The 18967-nt window shown below is 43.2% G+C and overlaps 1 protein-coding gene across 5 annotated transcripts; it reads left to right on the forward strand.

Annotated features, from left to right (window-relative positions):
- The first annotated feature begins 8054 nt into the window (after positions 1–8054).
- Prss23 (serine protease 23) lies at positions 8055–18441 on the forward strand. Of its 5 annotated transcripts, XM_021229480.2 has the most exons (3): positions 8520–8652; positions 11984–12043; positions 16655–18441. In XM_021229480.2, the coding sequence occupies exon 3, from the start codon at positions 16666–16668 to the stop codon at positions 17812–17814; it is 1149 nt and encodes a 382-aa protein (XP_021085139.1). In that variant the 5' UTR covers positions 8520–8652; positions 11984–12043; positions 16655–16665; the 3' UTR covers positions 17815–18441. The 5 variants fall into 5 exon arrangements, with proteins under 5 accessions (XP_012971703.1, XP_012971701.1, XP_005073974.1 ...); XM_013116249.3 differs by lacking the exons at positions 8520–8652; positions 11984–12043 and adding an exon at positions 8055–8071; XM_013116247.3 differs by lacking the exons at positions 8520–8652; positions 11984–12043 and adding an exon at positions 8111–8126.
- The last annotated feature ends 526 nt before the right edge of the window (positions 18442–18967 follow it).

Below are 18967 nucleotides of genomic sequence, written 5' to 3' on the forward strand. Positions count from 1 at the left end.
TTATATATGTTTGCCATTATATATTATATAGTATATGCATATATAACATAGAAATATGTAAATATATGAGAGTGGTTGTTGTAATTGGTCATGAAACTAGAAAAAGGACTGCAGAGGGGGTAAATTAGGTTTTGAAGGGAGTGGGCAGTGAAGGGACACATGGGACATGAGAGCGGAAAGGCAGCTAAGGGGGTGGGGTGGGCTTGGGGCTGGGGAACACTGAGAAGAAGCGGAGGAAAATCAACAATTGGCAACAATGTTCAAAAATGCCACAGCAGAGCCCCCCAAAGTTCAACACAGGTTCAATACGAAATAGTGACATCCACAAAATTGGCACGGAAGATCAAAAGTGTAACCAGTGGCTGCCACTTCCTGCCATGGCTCTGGGTGCCCAGAGCAAGCCGGCTCTTCAGCCATTTTCACCTCCACAGACACAAAGGAAATCAGATCATTAAAGAAGAGCAGGGACAGTTTATCAAAGTAAGAACTGTCTCAGACTCAGTGTCTTGGTGTCTATCCCAAGGTATGATTTAGTAAAGACTTCAGACAAAATGTCTCCCTGTCCCTTTCTCTGTGACCTCCATCACCAGTGGTGACATTTGTCTCATGCTGGATGGACAAGGGTGACAGAATAGTGAGACATGATGTTTTCTTCTGAAGTGGAGTACACTTATAGGTGGTGATTCCCAGATTGCTTATTTAGAACTTTACTGACCTGTGAAACATTGCTATTGTATTGAAAAATAAGATTGGGTACCTTTGAGCAAATGAACTGAACCAATTAATTGATTTATTCAGCACTTGAGCTAAACTTTATTTTCAAAGATAACCTGTTAATACCTACAAGACTATGTGGGGGAAATTTTAGAAAATAAATATTGTCCGATAAGATTCTGTGATATTGTGGGTCTTCCTGGTAGAGCAATTCAGAACACAATATGGCACCCAAATTCAGACCCTCCTTGGAAATGTCCTCCAGAGTTGATTGGAATGTTTCAAGTCATGGACACAAACAATTTAGAATGCAGTTATATAGTAAGCCAAGTTGAATTTCTCAACTTGACATGTCTTGCAAGGAAACAATAGCAATCACAATTTAAACAGGTTTGAATCTATTTATTTCCTGGACAATATTGGAATCCCAGCAGTAAAATTTCAATATGTTATGTCCTGATCCTCATGGCTAGCCATTCAATTAGTTTTAGATCTAATATTTTTAACTAATTAAAATGTCATCTATTAATTTATTTAATCATTGATAATATACAAATCAATCAAGCATTTACTAGGAGCTCTAGGTTCCACTATAAAGGAAGAGGTTTCAGACTACAAAGAAAAACAAGATGGAATTCCTGCTCTGAACCACTTGAACTCCAACATGCAAATGCATAAAATCGAAAGACACTATTTCCATACAGCTCCTTGAGAGCAAAGAGTGATCTCAGACGTCCAGCACCAAGGGCTGGAAAGGCTTCAGAGAAGGGTTAGTGTCTGAGCTTCCAAGTATGAGTAGAATTTGCCAGACGTCTCATGAAAGACACTGAATTCAAGCATCCAGACTCCATACTTAGCCACATAAAAGCTTGATTCTTATAAAAGAGAGACACCAGTGTTTGTGGATAAATATAACCATAAATTGAAAACAAAATGATTTTCAAAAGAATGCTTTCTAATTTGAGAGAAATTTCTGTAATGTAAAAAATCTTTGATTTCCCTTTTGTTCTTGATCATGAAGCTCTGTATAAAGTTAGGATGCGCTAGAGAAGCCCAATGTTGGCCTCTGGAGACTTTTCAAATTTGACCAAAGAAAATGAGAAACACATAGTTATTTTGAAATGTTTCTAATTTTTCAGTTTAGAGGCATGCCCACAGTACACAGGAAATTGCCAGTGCCGGAGCCTGCTTTCTTTCCTGGCAGTTTGAGCTCAGTCTGGTCCTCACAGTAGGCTAGAATGAAGCTCCCCCTTGCTGGGCAGCTTCTGTTTGTCACTGAGTCCCACGAGTGCCACTGTGAAGACTAGTATGTAATATTGTGCGTATGTTACATTTATGTTTTACACCTACATATATTTGGATTTGGTGAGATGATGGCAGTTAAAATTAGAAATCTCTAATAAAAGTAGGATTTGTAAAAGTTTTCATATATTTTCTTTGTTTGATTACATGCTTGAAAGACTTTATATTCTTAGTGGGTCACCTTGTTAACTTTTTTAAAATTTAGATATGGAATCTGTTGTGCTCTTTTTTTAACCACGTAAGGTTTTTAAATGTAGCATTGTAAGAAAAAATCAGTTTCTGCCCTCAAGGCACTAGTAAATGTTAAGTATAAAGACCTGTAAGCATTAGTAGTTTAATATATATTTGTTGGCATGGAGATTAGAGGAAGAGACATGAATGTAAAATTTAAGTCTATAATTTCCCCCAAATTCAATACTAAGAGAAGCAGTCTCACTTATACATTAATAAAAATAATCTGAGGGCTGACTAGAGACCTGAACTAATTTTCTCTTAGAAATTTTGGGTTAAATATTTAGCACTGCTAACATAAAATTTGATTCATTCATCCGATAACTTTTGAAACATTTAGTAAGCAGCCATAATAGCTATAATGGTGATTATTAATAACTATAGCCGATATAAATGTGGGATTTATTTAATGCTGAGTGTTGTGCCGAGTGCTTTCTCTCGATGACCTCCTTAAACGGCCCTCGGTGAGTCCCAGTGAGAAAAGGAGGCACAGAGTCACATGCTTTACTGATGGTACCCACCAAGGAAATGGCTTCTAAATTGTTTCCAAGTCAGTGTGATTCGAGAGCTCCACACCCTTCCACACTTTAGGTCCTCACAGCAAACCCTGTGGATACCTGAAGATCTTTAAAAAATGGCATGCCCCCCACTTAAAGTCACAGACTCAGACTCGGAGTGTGTCATAGGCGTTCTGATTGCAGATGAGAAACCAAGGACAACAATTGGGCGAAGCCTGGGCAGGGTGTTTTACTTGAGGGCACACCTCCTTTATGTCTTAGGAAGGCTTGGAAGGCCTCCATCTACTTCCTTATCTCTAATTTTAACCTTCTTCTCATTTACTATGTGGATCTGACCCGCCCACTCACTAAGCAAACTACTAGCTGCACTGTAGAATCACTGTAAAAATCACCAAAGTAGCAAGAAAGCATTTGGAACTGATTTTTATTGAATTCATATTTAAATGTTACATTAAATCATAAACATCGTGCATGTTTATAGGTACTGTGGGATATTTCAACATGTAATATTCTGTACAATGTTTTATTTTAACGAGCATCTAGATCTCTTCAGAAGCAATCTGATTGACAACTTTCTCACTGGATAACTTGCTGAAGCTGAGTATAGATCTTGACCTCATATAAAATAAGCCCTAGATTGAGTTTCATAGTTTAGAGGTAGTGTTGAATCTCTTATGGTCCTGTGGCTTTAGTTTCCGATTGTCACTGGGTCCCATTTCATCTTCTACTGAGGCCTATGGGAAAAGGTAGCAGGTGCCCATAAGAGGATGGTGAGCATTGGAAGAGCTGACTCAACTCCTTATTTGAAGACTAGCAAAGACTCTCGGCTCTTGGCAGGCCACCTCAGTCTACAAGGCAGGCCATCTCGTTCTGTGAGGCAGGTCATCCCCATGCTATGAGTCAACAGAAGTCTCAGCCATGCTATCTACTAGAGCAGAGCTCAGGATCCTAAGTGAACACTTTAACACCTGCAAAATGGTCATAGTCCCTCGCTATAGGTTGAATGTGTATTCCCCAATCCCTGAATTATCATTGTAATAAGTAGGACCATTATGAGGTAGACACCTCGTGAACTAAATTAATATTATGGAGGAATGAGATTTTTACTGTGAGGCTGCTTGTGGTATGGAAGTGAGCCAGCTGTGTTTATTCATCTCCACGAGATGCCCAGTGTTCCATTATAATAGATAGCACAGACACCTCCATCTTAGATTTCTTGGCCATTAGATTTATGAGGCAATTAAGTTTCTGTTCATTATAAATTATCCAGTCTGTGGTGCTCATCTCATCTCTCTCTTTTTCTGTTTATCTTGAAGGTTACATGCCATAAAATATACTCCACACCCCCGAGCATAAAGTGTGTACTTAAGGAACACGCCCATAATCTTTACAGCCCACTCCTGGCTCTGCTCCTTTATTCTGGCAATTCTCGTCTCATCCTACTGCAGTGTGGTTCTACAGACCCAGTAAGATGATGTACGGCAAAGCCTTGCCTGGAATCTGAGGATGTATCCCAGTGGTAAATCTTTAGGCCTGCTTGGTTTGAGCAAGGTTCCATATCTAATCTCCAGCACATCAAAGGGGGGAAAAGCAATAAAATGAAACTCCCAAGTCTTTCCCTTTTGAGCTTCAGTTCAAATCCCATAGCCTCGGGGAAACCTTCAGACTTGACATAATAGAAATCAGTGCTTCTCTCTTGTACACTTTCTAGCTCATGTCTGCTCCCTGAGCTAGCCTGCGTTTCAGTTTTCCTCCTGTTGGATTTTGTTTTATGTCCATGGCATTTAATGCCCCACACGTGAGGGTGGGAGTCATTTGCTTACTGAGTCCCACAGCCCCAGAAATCTTATACAGAGTGCACAGACAGCAAGCTTGCAGGCCTCACCCTGAGTGCACTTTTAACTTCTCAATGGCAGTGCCCATAAAAAGGTTTGAAAAGGTAGTGAGGGGGTTGGGGTCCCTCCCTGCCCCCGCCGGGGAAAAGATGGACAAGTACAGAAAAAGAAAAGAGCAAACATCTATGCTCAGCATGAGAACACCTGCTGTTTACACAGCACGTTTCTCTGAAAGGTCAAAGTACTCTACAAATCCATCATGTTCCTGTCCATGTGGCCATCACACAGACGACCTAAGAGCCAAGTTATTTTTCCATGACAAACCAACAAGCTGTATTTAAGCCCTGGACCTTCTGTATCGAGGACTACTGTTTGTTAGCTTTTGGGATAGAAGACAATGGCCCCTGGAACTGGCTGAGAGAAGGATGCACCTCCTTCTGTGCCTCGATTTCTCTTTATGATCAATGAGAGTAATATCTGTTCTCCGAGGCTCTACTTCGAAAATTACGGCTGTTAGGAAAAATGAGCAATGGATGTCAAACCGAGCTGAGGTAGTGCTGGAGGATAACTCTTCAAAACACAGTGTTTTTACACAATGGATCAACCACAGGTAATGTCTGTTAGCTGCTCTCTGCTTGTAAAGAACTGTTCTAAAGCATTTTCTGTATACTGATCTATCCAATCCTTAAACCAACTCCAGAGGCCCTGGTTGTATAGAAGAGGCTACCAAAGCAGAGAAACGTTAGGATGGAAGTCACATAGCTTATAAGGTGTGGGCCTTGGCATGGTACATGGTACATAATTATGAGATTTTGTGACATAGAAGCAGTAGCAATGAGACCATGCCACATAGACATAAGACAGGAAAAGCCCCTTTATTGGGAAAACAAAGGAGCTGATCAGACCGTTCCGCTCAGTAGAGGCAGCAACAGGCTGTTATTTAAATTTGGGAAAGAGTGGGCTGAAGTTTGAAAATTGTTCATTAGTCATGGGCACAGCTTCAAAAGAAGTTTTTCTTCTTGTGCACAAGTATTCTGGCCTTGTACTTGTAGAAACGGGAAGTCAATTAATCTAGGAGCCACTGAGTTCCTCCTATGCCTAGAACCACTAGAGAAGTCAAAGAATTTTTTTATTTTAATTTTTTAATTTTTTGAGACAGGGTCTCTTTGTGCAGTCTTAGCTGTCCAGGAACACTCATTCTGAACTCAAAGTCCTCTTGCATTTGCCTCCTGAGTGCTGGCATTAAAGGTGTGCTACACCACTGCCTGGTTTAGGACTTTCAGTGCTTAAATCGAGAATGACTGAGCCCCTTCTGCTCCTGGTGTCATCATCTTGCTTGAACACCCTGCTTCCATGGTTTGATCTGAGTCTCATGATGAAGCTGGGGGGCTAGATGGTTTGGATTTGTGAGAAAGCACAAGGGCAGGGTAAAAGAAACTCATATCATCTCATAGGCAATGGGCCCAGTTAACCTTCCCTGTATCACAGTCTTGGACAAAACAGTTCTTAAATGCTCAATGTGTTTACATGTAGAGCTGAGTAGCCTACAACTCCAAGGCTGGGACTAGACATAATATGAAAACAGAAAGGCCAAGTCTTTTATCCCACTTTAGTTATCCATCAGTTAGGCTCAGTGCCTTCACATTTTTGTAAAGTAATATAGCCAGTAGTTTTGTTCGCCCAAACATCAGAAGACCAAGTATTAAAGTTGGTAGGAAGCTAACAGCATGTCATGTGCTATGCAGCCTCTAAAGTTAGTAGTTGCCAAGCTAGTTAAGAGCAAATGAAGCTGGAGGGTTTAATCTGGCCTTTCCTTGTAATAATTCTCTTGACTTTGTCAATTGTGTGGCCATCTTGAATCCTACTAGGTTTCATTTGGCTTAGTCATAAGGAGTTCCAAGTCCATAAATATTTCCATTAGGGGCTATAAACCATTAGAGACCCATAATTTAATCTGTTTTACTTATATGATTTTAAAAGTTAATATAAGCACATACCCTGGATCATTGAGATAACCATCTGTATTAGCTACTTTTCTATTGTTGTAATAGCACTGCATGACCAAGGCAACTTATAGAAGAAATAGTTTATTTGGGCTTAGGGTTCAGAGGGTTAGAGTCCATGATGGCAAAGCATGGCAGCAGGAGCAGAAAGCTGAGCAACCACATCTTAGATCCCCAGCAAAAAGCAGACAGGGTGCAACAGGAATGGGCCCAGACTTAGAAACCTCCAGTGACACACTTCCTCAGGCAAGGCACACCTCTTAAGCCTAGCTAAACACCCACAACTGAGGATCAAGTATTTTAAATGCCAGAGACTATGAAAAACATCTCAGTCAAACCACCACATGGACACTATCAAGAATTAATATGGTTGGTTGGTTTTCTGTGCCTATGTGTGAGCCTAGTCTTTGATCCTAGGGGGTTACCACTTTCATTGTTATGCTAATAAGGAAGAGACCTAGGAGAACACTGGCGAAGTGGTAAGCAGAAGAAAGACTAGAAGTGAGAGGGGACAGTCCTTAAGGGCATCTCATACACTACAAGAGTGGTAGCGCCATGGAAAATTACAGAGAACCCTTCTGGCAGTCAGCTGCCATTGTATGCTGTCAACAGTTGAGGAAGCAGTACTAACCTAATTGCACTGTTCTGGAAGATCATTTTTGTATTCAGCTTAAACGTCGGTTTTGGTTTTATTCTTGAGTTGTTCAAAAGTTTAAGTTTTTTAAGCTAGTTTTATGTATATATCCACATTAATGAACTATTCTTAAGAAAATGTAAGCTAAGACTGACGAGATCTAAGAAAGTTTTGCCTTTAATGTGGTGGAAATACTGGTTTCCTTTATATTTGGGGATCACTACTCAACAGTGTGTTCAGGGCTTTCCTATTTAAAGGCAAAGACTAGCTCATTGGACATGTCATTAAAGTCCTGGTATGGAATAGGATGTTCTGTCGTGCCTTGCTGAGGGCAGACTTTGACAGGAAAAAGGATTGACAGGGGGGAAAAATGACCTCTGCAAAATCTTGTCCTACCACTCAGTAGCTGTCTGACTGTGAGCAAGATTGGGCCTCTCCAATCCTCCAGTCCTTAGGGAGATCCTCATCTTTTCATCTTCGTGACCTACATGAAAGGTTGGTTCACAGTAGATGTGTGGGGGAGACTACCAAGGCTCTGGCACTGGATACTTAAATCGTGAGGTCACCAGACTGGCTTAGAGAAGACCCCCAGCTGTGAGCTCCACGGAGTGATTTAGGGAAGCAAGCACCACAGGCTAGGAGGTGGCTCCACCAGCTGGTGCCCTGGTGCCCCAATAAAGACCAAGTCGGGCGTCACCAGTCAAGACCTGGGAAGCTGCCAAGCCCGCAGTCCCCTGCTGTGCGTGCTCTGGACCCAGCACGCACAAGTGGCTGAAGTGCAGAGCCTGCCTCTGGGTTCCAAACTGCTGTTCTCTGGAGGCTCTCGAGACAGAAGTAAGTTGGGAAGGAGCTCGGTCATCACAATTGAAGGCATACAGAATGTGAATGGGTAAGGAGCTCACAAGTTTGAAGTGAACTTCGCAAACCTGCCCAGGAGCGCCCATGCATCCGGTGTGCTGGAGGGGACCGCCCTTGCCGAAGCACCAAGCCTACGCAGACCTCAGGCAGTGCAGTCCCCTAGAACTTTGTCGAGAGCGGGAGGGTGTCCCTGGCAGGACCGGTGCATCGGAGTGGCAGGGGCATCGTGAGGCGGTGACCCCTTGGTGGTGAGGTGCAGCGGAGACCCACCTGCGCAGGGTCTCTGAATGGCAGGCTGAGGATGAGGGCAGGCGGCTAGGAGAAGGGGCGGCGTCCGCGGGCGGGCGGCTGGGATCGTGGCCGGGGGCGGGGCGGAGGGCCCGGGAGGCGCGCGGGGGCGGGGAGGGGGGGCGGCCCCGGCGCTGTGGACGCTGCTGGCCCGCTCGATCGCACTTGGTCGCTCTGCAGAGCAGGCATGGGAGCCGCGCGCGTCCTCCCGGCTCCCACACCTGTCTGAGCAGCAGACGGCCGCGGCCCGAGCGGGCTGCTTCACGCGGGTGAGTACAGTGCGGGGATCCGGCGTTGCCGGCTGGGTGCGGAGGACCCAGGCGTGTGCCTGCCAAAGTGGGACAAAGGACCGGGTGCGCGCGGGGTGGGGTGGCTACGGGCTGCTTGGGCCACTGGAGACCTCGCCCCGGTCTCCGCACCGGCTCTAGGCTGAAAGGAGAGCCTAAAAGGGCCTTCTGGAACACGCGTGTTGTAGGGCTTATAGATTCACGCAGTGTCACTCGTAAAGTGAATGGGGAAAGCAGGCTTTGAAACTGCTGTCTTGGATGCTGGATGCTGTGTGGGAGTCGAGGGGAGCCTTGTCTGGCAAGTTGTCCTCTCGGACTGATCAGGTCGGTCTCTCCCGCGAACACACACCTCCACCTCTACCAGTTGCTTTCTTTGAGTTCTGCATATACTGTATCTGATTCCATCACGTTCGGGGCATTAATTTTTAACCGGACACGTGATTATGAACACACCTTTACAAGCAAGAAAAAGTCAGTAAACACAGGTTGGGAACAGGTTCTGCTCTAGTTTAGAGCAGCGTGCTAAACCTAGAAAATGCTGCCTGTACTATTGTACAGTTGTTGGGAGCAAATTTTTCTTCAACCTGTAGCCATTTATGACAAATCGTTAACTTTGAAATAAAAGCTTTTTCCTCCCCTAGAACTTTTAAAAGAGGAAGAATTGTTTAGAAGGAGCAGTGCCACCCCACTCCTGAAGTGAGGCCGGCTCTCCCTCCCACCTCCCCAAAAGCATCTCTTGGGAAAAGCCTCCGCTAAAAATCCTGTTTATTTTATTTGCCCATTGGGTGACATTCATGAGAATTCAGAAACAGCCTGGGGTTGGTGGAAAGCTCCAGGCTATTCAGTAGTTCAGGTAGAACAGGAATTGTATCTCCCAGTTCTTGAAAGCAAACATGAGGGGTCCTAGAGGATTCCTTAGGGACAGGTACTAGAATAGACTCATCAGGCCCTTGTAGAAAGAGTTGAATTAATAGTTAAAGTTAGCTGGGGCCAGAATGCCTATCTCAAGTTAGTATCGGGATATTGGTAGACATTGTTTCAAGAGTAGACTGTGCATTTAAAAGAACTATTAATGTCTTTCAAGGAATTTCTTAGGAGCTAGGTACAGTGGTGCATGCCAGTGAATCCCAGCACTTAGGAAGCTGAAGAAGAGGATGGTGAATTTATGGCTGGCCTGAGTTACACAGAGAACATTTTTTAAAGACTCTCTTAGGATTGGAGGTGGTAGGAAGGGGCTGAAGATCCCACAGAGACACTACATTCATTTCCTTCTGAGTGTTTATGTCCATATGTACACCGCATACAAATGAATAAATCCATCTCTTGTATTTTTCCATTATTATAAGCAGTCAATAAGTAACTTGTCATGCTGTCTCTGAACTGGGGAGGAAGCAATTTTCCAAGGTAATTAATATGGATCTCATTTCTGTCTCACCGACAACAATTCAGGTAGACAGTGAATATAGGTGTGTTTGTCTGCCTGTAGCAAAAGTGCCAAAGTGCCCATTAGTGTGTCTGAGAACATTGTTGGCCCAGGTCTGCAGAGTTTAATAGTCTCAGGTTCTCCTGAGCATCCCTCCCATAGATGCTTTAGGAGCAAGTACACTGGGCATTATTCATGCACAATTCTGAACGACTCCAGGGAGTTTGTTTCTCACGGTCTCACCATTGACAGCTCTCTGCACTCTGTTCTTACTCTGCAAGGGTGTCTTGGGATCACCAGGATGGTTTGTTTTGCCTAAAACCCGATAGAGAAGAAGTTAAACTCTGTGTGACCAAGAGATTGTGTTTGAGTTGCTGGGCTTTTTAAGTCCCCTCCAGTTTCCGTACAAGACCATCATTCTTAGGCTATCGTGTGATGAGGTCTGTTTTGCTTTAATGGGTTATGTGACTCTGGAAAGTGAGAGTGAACCTGGCTTCAGTGCATTCGCAGAGCTTTGTTCATTTTTAGGCATCTGCTTTGGGAATTAGGAGCGCCACATTGTCCAGTATCCCTGGCTACAGATCTCATGGAGGATCCTTTGTCATCCTTCCAAATGGTGTCTACAGCGAGCACCTTCATGTACTTTCTTATCTCTTATTGTGGTCACAGGAATTCATACCTTGTATAATAGAGAATGGATGTCTGAAAAGTTAGGTTTTCCCTTGAAGCACTTGTCCGCTTATGGGAGTTAAATCATTCTTTCAAACATTGCCCCACCTTGAGTTGTTGCAGTTTTTAAGACTACTATGGAGAATCACAAATGGCAACCCCAGAATGCCAGTCTCCAGAAACATTATTATCATTAGCACAGCTGATAGTGTGCCAAGTTCCTCTACCTTAATATTATTGCTGGGTTTATGAAGTATGTTTGTAGAGTGTAAAACTTTTGAGTCACCAGACAGCTAGACAGTGGCTAATATTGCAACCTGGGGGCAGGGAATGTGTAACGCTCTTGTGAGTCAGATACTCAGAGCTGGAAAAGAAATGCAGTTTTTGTATTACTAAACATAGTGAAAAATAGTTGTTCACCTTGTTTTTCCATTCCACTTTGCCATTAGGTGAAGTAATGCATAAAAACATTTACTTGGAAAGCTTAGAAGATAATTTATGTGTGTGTGGATCCTGTATCCTACAAAGATTCATTCTTAGAAATGGAATGTGATAGACCTAACATTTTTTTGTCCAGATTTAGCTATATGGAAGATAAGGATTGGAAATCTTCATTCCTTTAAAAAGATGCTGGCTTTCCGAATAGTTATACAAGGACAAGGCAATCCATTTTTAAACATTAGAGGGTTTAAAGTTAAGTAGGACATGTATCATATCTGCAGCTCTAGGATTAGAACTGTGTATGTTAAATCTGTTTACATCCCTCAGTGTCTATGTGTAAATCACTTTAGATGTGCATAGCACATGCTTACTTTGAGTTTGTGATGTTAGAAACAATATTTATCTCTATGGGGGCATCCTTTTATCAAGTGAGCTGAGATACTAATGCAAAACTACTTACGTCAGTCTGAAGCATCCCAGTTGCTATTGGTTGTCTTCCAAGTAGAAGTAAGTCAGGGACTAGTGGACATGTCTCAGAAGTGACCTCCAATGGCAGTGGGGCTTTTTCTCTCTTTCTTTTTGTGAATTTCCTAAAAGCATCATCTGGACTCAGCCATCCTTCCACTGGGTTCTTAAAAGTCATCCCTGATAGATACCTTTGTGGTTTTGTTTGTTTTTGTTTTTATTTGTTTTTGGCAGAATGAGCATGGAGGTTTGGACTCCCAGTGAAATAACAGATTAATGTGATACATTTTCATTTCTTCACCCCTGTACCTCCAGCTTCCATAAATAACATAGTCCCTGACCTCCCTGGACATTTTTGATCCTGAAAAAAATAATGTAAGTAGAGAATCCTAGACTTGTAAGAACCAGTGAAAGTGGTTTGTTGGTTTGGGTTGATATTCAGAACAGTTTTCTTTCTTTCTTTTTTTAAGGGAATAAGATAATTTCCATGTTCTTATGTGGAAGCAGTTTCAAAAAGTTTTCTAAAACAAAGTTATAAAGCAAAGTAAATATAAAGCAAGGAATATACATTGCAGAGGTGATTACAACATGGGGTAGGCTTTCCTAAAGACTGCAGATTCTTCTGATGATATTGGTAGCTTTTGGGTTGATGGAAACTAGTGGTCAGCTAAGTTAATAGATTTTTTAAAAAGGGTTTATCTAGTAAGCACGGGATATTAATTCTGACACAGAGATGAGCAAGAAGCAGCTTCCCAGGTGGCTAAAACTAGCTGAGTACAAGGTAATTAGGTTCTCAACCTGCAATATTCCAACCTCTCCACATCACTGAAGGTTCAGTGTGTCAGTCAAATTTTGTAGACGTTGCTTCTTTCCAGGAATTCCTGTTCACAGTTGGTAGAAAATGTTTACTCTGTCACACAGTGTTACAGTTCTGCAGTAGCTGCATCTGAATACAGAGAGGTACAAGAAGCGCTGTGGAGGGCTTCCCACTCAGAATAGTTTTCTAACCCATGTGAAATAAGGTTTCATGACACGGCAAGTGGCTTTGGATGCTTAGAACCTCAACCAGTTAAAATCTATGAAGGCTTTACAAGTTCTACCTCTCAGTTGCTCACCAGATATTCCAAATCAATTCTGAATAAATACTTGCACTAGTTTCTTGATGCCTGCATCCCTTTCTATGTGTGGATTAAAGCTTTAACTTGCAGAGGCATATACAAACCTTAGGGAAAACATAGGATGAAGATTGTCAGGGTGAAGACCTAACACGTATGTGAATACAGCTGCACAGTAACACTGGGAACTTATAAGCCTTGTTTCAAGCTAAGAGAAAAATAGTTCTTTCAAAGTATCTCCCAATTTGACCTCATACAAAGGAAGCTGTGCTCTGCCCCCAAGTGGACAGCAATCTTTCCCACAGATGGATGACTTCTCCCTGACCCCGGCTGCATGATGAGAACTTAGGTTGTTAGGAATCTGAATTGGTAATAGCCTATCATTTAGTAGACCCCTCAGCATTCTTTCATTTGTAAGAGATCTCCAAAGTTGTTGGCACTTAGTCATCTACCTCAGAGTAAATTGGACCCTCTGTACTGAGAGCTATCAGGACAAGGGTCAAGCTGACTGACTACCCAGCACCCACACCCCAAGGAAAACTGGGTACCCCTCCATGTAGCACCACTCACTTGACTGGTTTCTAAAGACACGGCTTCTTTTGCAAACACAGGCTAAGGGGGGATGTCGTGTTGGCACTTGTGAGGCAGAGCATACTTTGGGACCTTAGAAAGTATTCTTTAAATAAATAAGGATTTGCTGTAAGGCAAAGTGCTTGGAAAGAGGGCTTAATTTTGCCTGAGAGGAGGATTAATTCATTAAAGCAAAGTTCCTAGGTGGATTTTTTTGAGAAAATGTTTTTGTGTAGTTTCAGAGTTTATGGATGCACGGATCAAATTCATGGGACTAAGCTAGGTTAATATAATTTTATTCAGGGAGAAGGTATTTACATAAGGAATAGATGACTGCCATAAATTTCTGCTCTAAGAATCCACACAAGCTGCTCTCTGTGACCCAGCTGGAAGCAAGAGAGAGCCACCTGTGTCCTGACTCTAGACCTAAAACCACTTTCCATCATGTCTGTACCTGTGACCATGCCCAAACGGGTGTGGTCAGTACTATAGGTGATGGAGGGGTAGATATCTCACTACAAGAGTTTTTCTGCTTTTTTCTTCCCTGATACCCTTGTCATTTAACCATCTCAGTTTTAGGTAAATGGATAAAGCTACAGACACTTTGGTAGCACTTTGGTACACTTCATAATTCAGAGTTTACAGAATTATGTGTGTGTAGATCAGGCTGGCCTGGAACTCACAGAGATCCACCTGCCTCTGCCTCCCAAGTGCTGGAATTAAAGGTGTGTGCCACCACTCTCAAGTTCATCTTGTCCACTAAAAATATTACATATATAGCTACACTTGTGATAAATGAACCACAGTGCTGTTGTACTTCCTACTCTCCCACACAGTCATACTTTAAAAACAGGGACACTTGACAGCTTGGACCTCTTGGATTTTGTGTCTCTTTAAGATAAAGTGAAAGAAAACTTGGTGCATCTGGCTTAGCAGAGCTAACATTCTCCACATTAGTCAAGGAAAAAGGGAGTAGTTACGCTGCAGCCTGAATGGGAGACAGACACCTGGTCTCGTTAGCAGATCACATTTTACGGGAGTTCTGATGTCAGTGGACTGGCTAGGCAAGGCAGGAATTACCACAGAGCAAAGGCTGCTCAAACCCAAACGAGTCCAAGAGCTGGATCCTCATCCAGTAAGTGGGAATAGTCAGGCAGAAAGCATGCCCCGCAGAGCTCTCAAAGTGTTAACCATCACCACATCACTCAGCTTTCCATTGCAGGGTGGACTCTGTTAGCATCAACACACCTTCCCGGTCCACATTCAAGCATTAGTCCTGACATTAGTATCCCCACCAAGCACATGTAAATACACCCCATGTACCCCATGAGTTCAAGGATGTAATAAAACACCTTAATGTGTTCCTCCCCAAGAACCTAAGCACTCCCAAAGGACCCAAGACTTTTCCTATTTAGAAAGACTAAGAAATGTATAATTTTATGGGGCTAGGAAATCCTGAGACATTGGAGTTTTTAAGGATCTCATTCCTTCATTTCTCCAATCCTATTATCCCTCACAGTAGAATTCAAGGGAGTGGGGCAAAAGAGATAGCAGAGGTGGTGGAACACACATTTTAGTGTGGGGATATTGTGGATGTGGCTTGGTTTGCCCAGGTGTCTAGGTCAGATCAATGGAGTTTTCGGTCTTCTGTAAAACAAGCTCAATGCACCCAGCCATTGCCAGTATGTCTGTACCCTACAAGAGGAAAGGAGTGAATCACAGTTTCCTCTTGTTCCTGCTTTGTTCCCTTAGCTGGCCTCTTGAGAAATACCCCTCCCATCTCATTCTGAGATGGCTGACTGTGAATGAATTACCCTACCCGCTGAGTCAGCTGAACCAGAAGATTTCGAACCAGTTGGAGCCCTCCGATGCTTGAGCAATGATGAAAGCGTTTCTAACCCTCTTTGTTACTGCTTTTCCCCAGGGATGAGTGATCAAGGTTTTAAGTACATCTTTCAGGATAAAATTTGTACTCTTGCATTTAGTCCGCACAGTGCTCCACGGCGGGGCTCTTACCTGCAGCCTCCATTGTCTTCTCTGCTGTCACCCTATCTACTGTCACCTCTGCTGAGCTGAACATAATTCCCGAAATGATTCGCACTGTTGCACACCTCCATGCTCTTGCAGAGACTGTTGTTCCTTCTAAGTGTCCCCTTGTGTGTCTCTTAATTTTTCCAATGCCCTTTCAACTCACACCTCCCTCCAGCAGGACAACCTCTCCTGGCCCTCTTTCTCCCTGCACCTAGCTTCATATCCTCGGTCTGCACTACCACTTGGTCTCTGCATATCTGTCACCGGAGGTCACTGTGCATCATTCAGAAAAACTTATTTCCTGAGCCACAACGTTAGTGTATCCTTCCAGTAACACAAGCGCTCGCCCAGTGATCCTTTGAAATGGTGTCAAAGGTCCAAGGTGGAAGCATTAGACAAACTGAAAACACAGATACAGACACCTGAGTAAATAACGAACAGTAATAGTCAGAAAGTTGCTAGACTTAATACAGTGTCAAAGCTTCACATCTGTGGCAGCGATTTCTTGAGCTATGCAGCATAATCCAAAGGTCTACAATTATATATTTGTATGCAAAGGTAAAGATGGTAGTTCAGGAACCGACAGCTGGAGTTCAGCCACGCCCTAGAATATGAAACTCCAGCAGCTCTGAATGAAATATACCCATGTTCCCAAGAGTTGGATCAAAGGCAATACCTAACCTTCCTCTCCCCCATATTCAAAGCAAAAATTCTCATAACGTCTTCTAAATGCATGCATTATGTAGGAAAGATAAGATTCCTAGTAAGTATGACTCTACCTTTCCCAGATGCCTTTGCTGCCCAGTAAAGTGTGTGATTTAGATTAACTATTTAAATAAGCATGCTGCCCAGAAAATTATGTAAGAACTTACTGTAATAGAAATGAGAGCTAAGAAGGAAGAAAAAAGAGCCAAGGGACAAGGCGTATAATCAAGTAGAAAGTTCAGAATCGCTTAAAAACTAGAACTGGCCTTATGTTCACAGACTAATGTTAACTGTAGATGTAGCCCTGTTACAGGGCTACAATTGCTTCTTAGGCATGAAGGGAAGGAACAGCCAGTGTCATTTGGGGATTAGGTGTGGGAATGATCCCAAAGTCAAGTCCTTGCATGTAAGTGAGACCATTATCTCAGGAATTCTATCTCTGGAAACTGGAGGAAGGCTTACAGTCTTAGAAACATAGCCAGCAGGCATGCTGCCACACTTTGCCAGGCTGCAGTAAATGAGTTATAACCCTTGTCCTCCTGCCTTTTTGTCTTTGTTTCTACAGCAGCACTCAGCATGGCCGGGGTCCCAGGACTCTTCATTCTTCTCCTTCTGCTCTGCGTGTTCAGGGAGGTGAGTCCCTACAGTAGTCCCTGGAAACCCACTTGGCCGGCTTACCGTCTCCCTGTAGTGTTGCCTCAGTCTACCCTCAACTTAGCAAAGCCAGACTTCAATGCCAAAGCCAAATTGGAGGTGTCCTCCTCATGTGGACCCCAGTGTCACAAGGGAGCTCCACTGCCCACCTATGAAGAGGCCAAGCAGTACCTTTCCTATGAAACCCTCTACGCCAATGGCAGCCGCACAGAGACTCGGGTGGGCATCTACATCCTCAGCAACGGCGAAGGCAGGGCTCAAGGTAGAGACTCGGAGGCCGCGGGGAAATCTCGCAGGAAGAGGCAGATTTATGGCTACGACGGCAGGTTTAGCATTTTCGGGAAGGACTTCCTGCTAAACTACCCTTTCTCAACATCGGTGAAGCTGTCTACGGGCTGCACCGGCACGCTAGTGGCAGAAAAACACGTCCTTACTGCTGCGCACTGCATACATGATGGAAAAACCTATGTGAAAGGGACACAGAAACTCCGAGTGGGCTTCCTGAAGCCCAAGTATAAAGATGGCGGCAGAGGGGACAACAGCTCGAGCTCAGCCGTGCCTGACAAGATGAAATTTCAGTGGATCCGGGTGAAACGCACCCATGTGCCCAAGGGATGGATCAAGGGCAATGCCAATGACATCGGCATGGATTATGACTACGCCCTCCTGGAACTCAAGAAACCCCACAAAAGGAAGTTCATGAAGATTGGGGTGAGCCCTCCAGCTAAGCAGCTCCCAGGGGGCAGGATCCACTTCTCTGGTTATGACAATGACCGGCCAGGCAATTTGGTGTACCGCTTCTGTGATGTCAAAGATGAGACCTACGACCTTCTCTATCAGCAGTGTGATGCCCAGCCAGGCGCCAGTGGTTCAGGGGTCTATGTGAGGATGTGGAAGAGACCACAGCAGAAATGGGAAAGGAAAATTATTGGCATCTTTTCGGGCCACCAATGGGTGGACATGAATGGCTCTCCACAGGATTTCAATGTGGCAGTCAGAATCACTCCTCTTAAATATGCGCAGATTTGCTACTGGATTAAAGGAAACTACCTGGACTGCAGGGAGGGATGACACTGATTCTTCCTGCCAGCACGCCAGGGTCTTTTGGCACTCATTGTAGGAGACACCAGCTTTTTATCACTGACTCTTGTGTGTGTGTGTGTGTGTGTGTGTGTGTGTGTCATATAATATCTTTTACCCAACATTCTTCAAATGGCTTTATTATTTGAAAACTATTGTGTGCATTAGAGCGTTTAAACAGTCTGGAAGCATACTTTTGTATAGAGATTTCAAAATACTGATGTTTGGGGCAATAGGGAATATTTGGCAATTAAGTTAAACTTTCAGGGTTTTTTTTTGAGAACTGATTTTTGTCTTATCCAATCCTGCTTCAAAGGTTTATATTAAATTTGTGACATACAGAGGATATGAATTCTTATGTTTGTATATGTATGTGTTTTCTTCTGAGAGTCATATATTGATATTTTTGTAATGTGTGGTTATAATGCGTCCGGATGGCAGCATCAAAGTACTTCAACAGGCAATTATAATGTTTTGGATTCAACATTTACATAGTAGTCCTTGAAGAGAAACAGTAATTTATTGGCTATATTGATACACATAGAAAGCCTCATCTTACAGTAAACAGAATTCCCATGCTGCTTTTAGTTTTGAAAATAAAATTTTCTCTTCCAAAAATTGTGGCTCTCCTTTTGTGGGAAATCTGCATATGCCTGTGCAAGCCTTGTCATTATACCAGAGTAGGCAAGGTCATTTATCCCAATCCCTCCACTTAGCATGATTTCACTCACTTATCTGAGGTTAACAGTTTCTGAAAAGACGGTAAGTGGAGCCTAATTAGCACAGACTGAATTGCTTCCCAGCTAACAGTTGTGGCCACAATAAAAATTCTTACGTTTTACCCTGCAGAGTGCATCACATCTCACTGTTTACCATTTGGATGGGCAATTTAAAATGAATTGAATTCCTAAGAACAATGGATGCACTGCTCTGTGGTGTCACAGCTGCTTCTTAGAAGCTGAGCATAGTCACACGGCCGAATCCAAAATTATTCTGCATAGTTCTCAACGTGTTTCCAGACAGCCTTGTGTTTATAAATTGCAAACTTTTCTTTTCCACTGTACTTATTTCATAGTTTTAAAAATGCTTGGAAGTTGCTATAGGAAAGACCAGTATAGCTCTGTTTTCCCAGCTTAAAACAGGT

This window comes from Mesocricetus auratus, unplaced genomic scaffold (assembly GCF_017639785.1).
Source record: "Mesocricetus auratus isolate SY011 unplaced genomic scaffold, BCM_Maur_2.0 Super-Scaffold_4256, whole genome shotgun sequence".
Taxonomy (NCBI): Eukaryota; Metazoa; Chordata; class Mammalia; order Rodentia; family Cricetidae; genus Mesocricetus; species Mesocricetus auratus.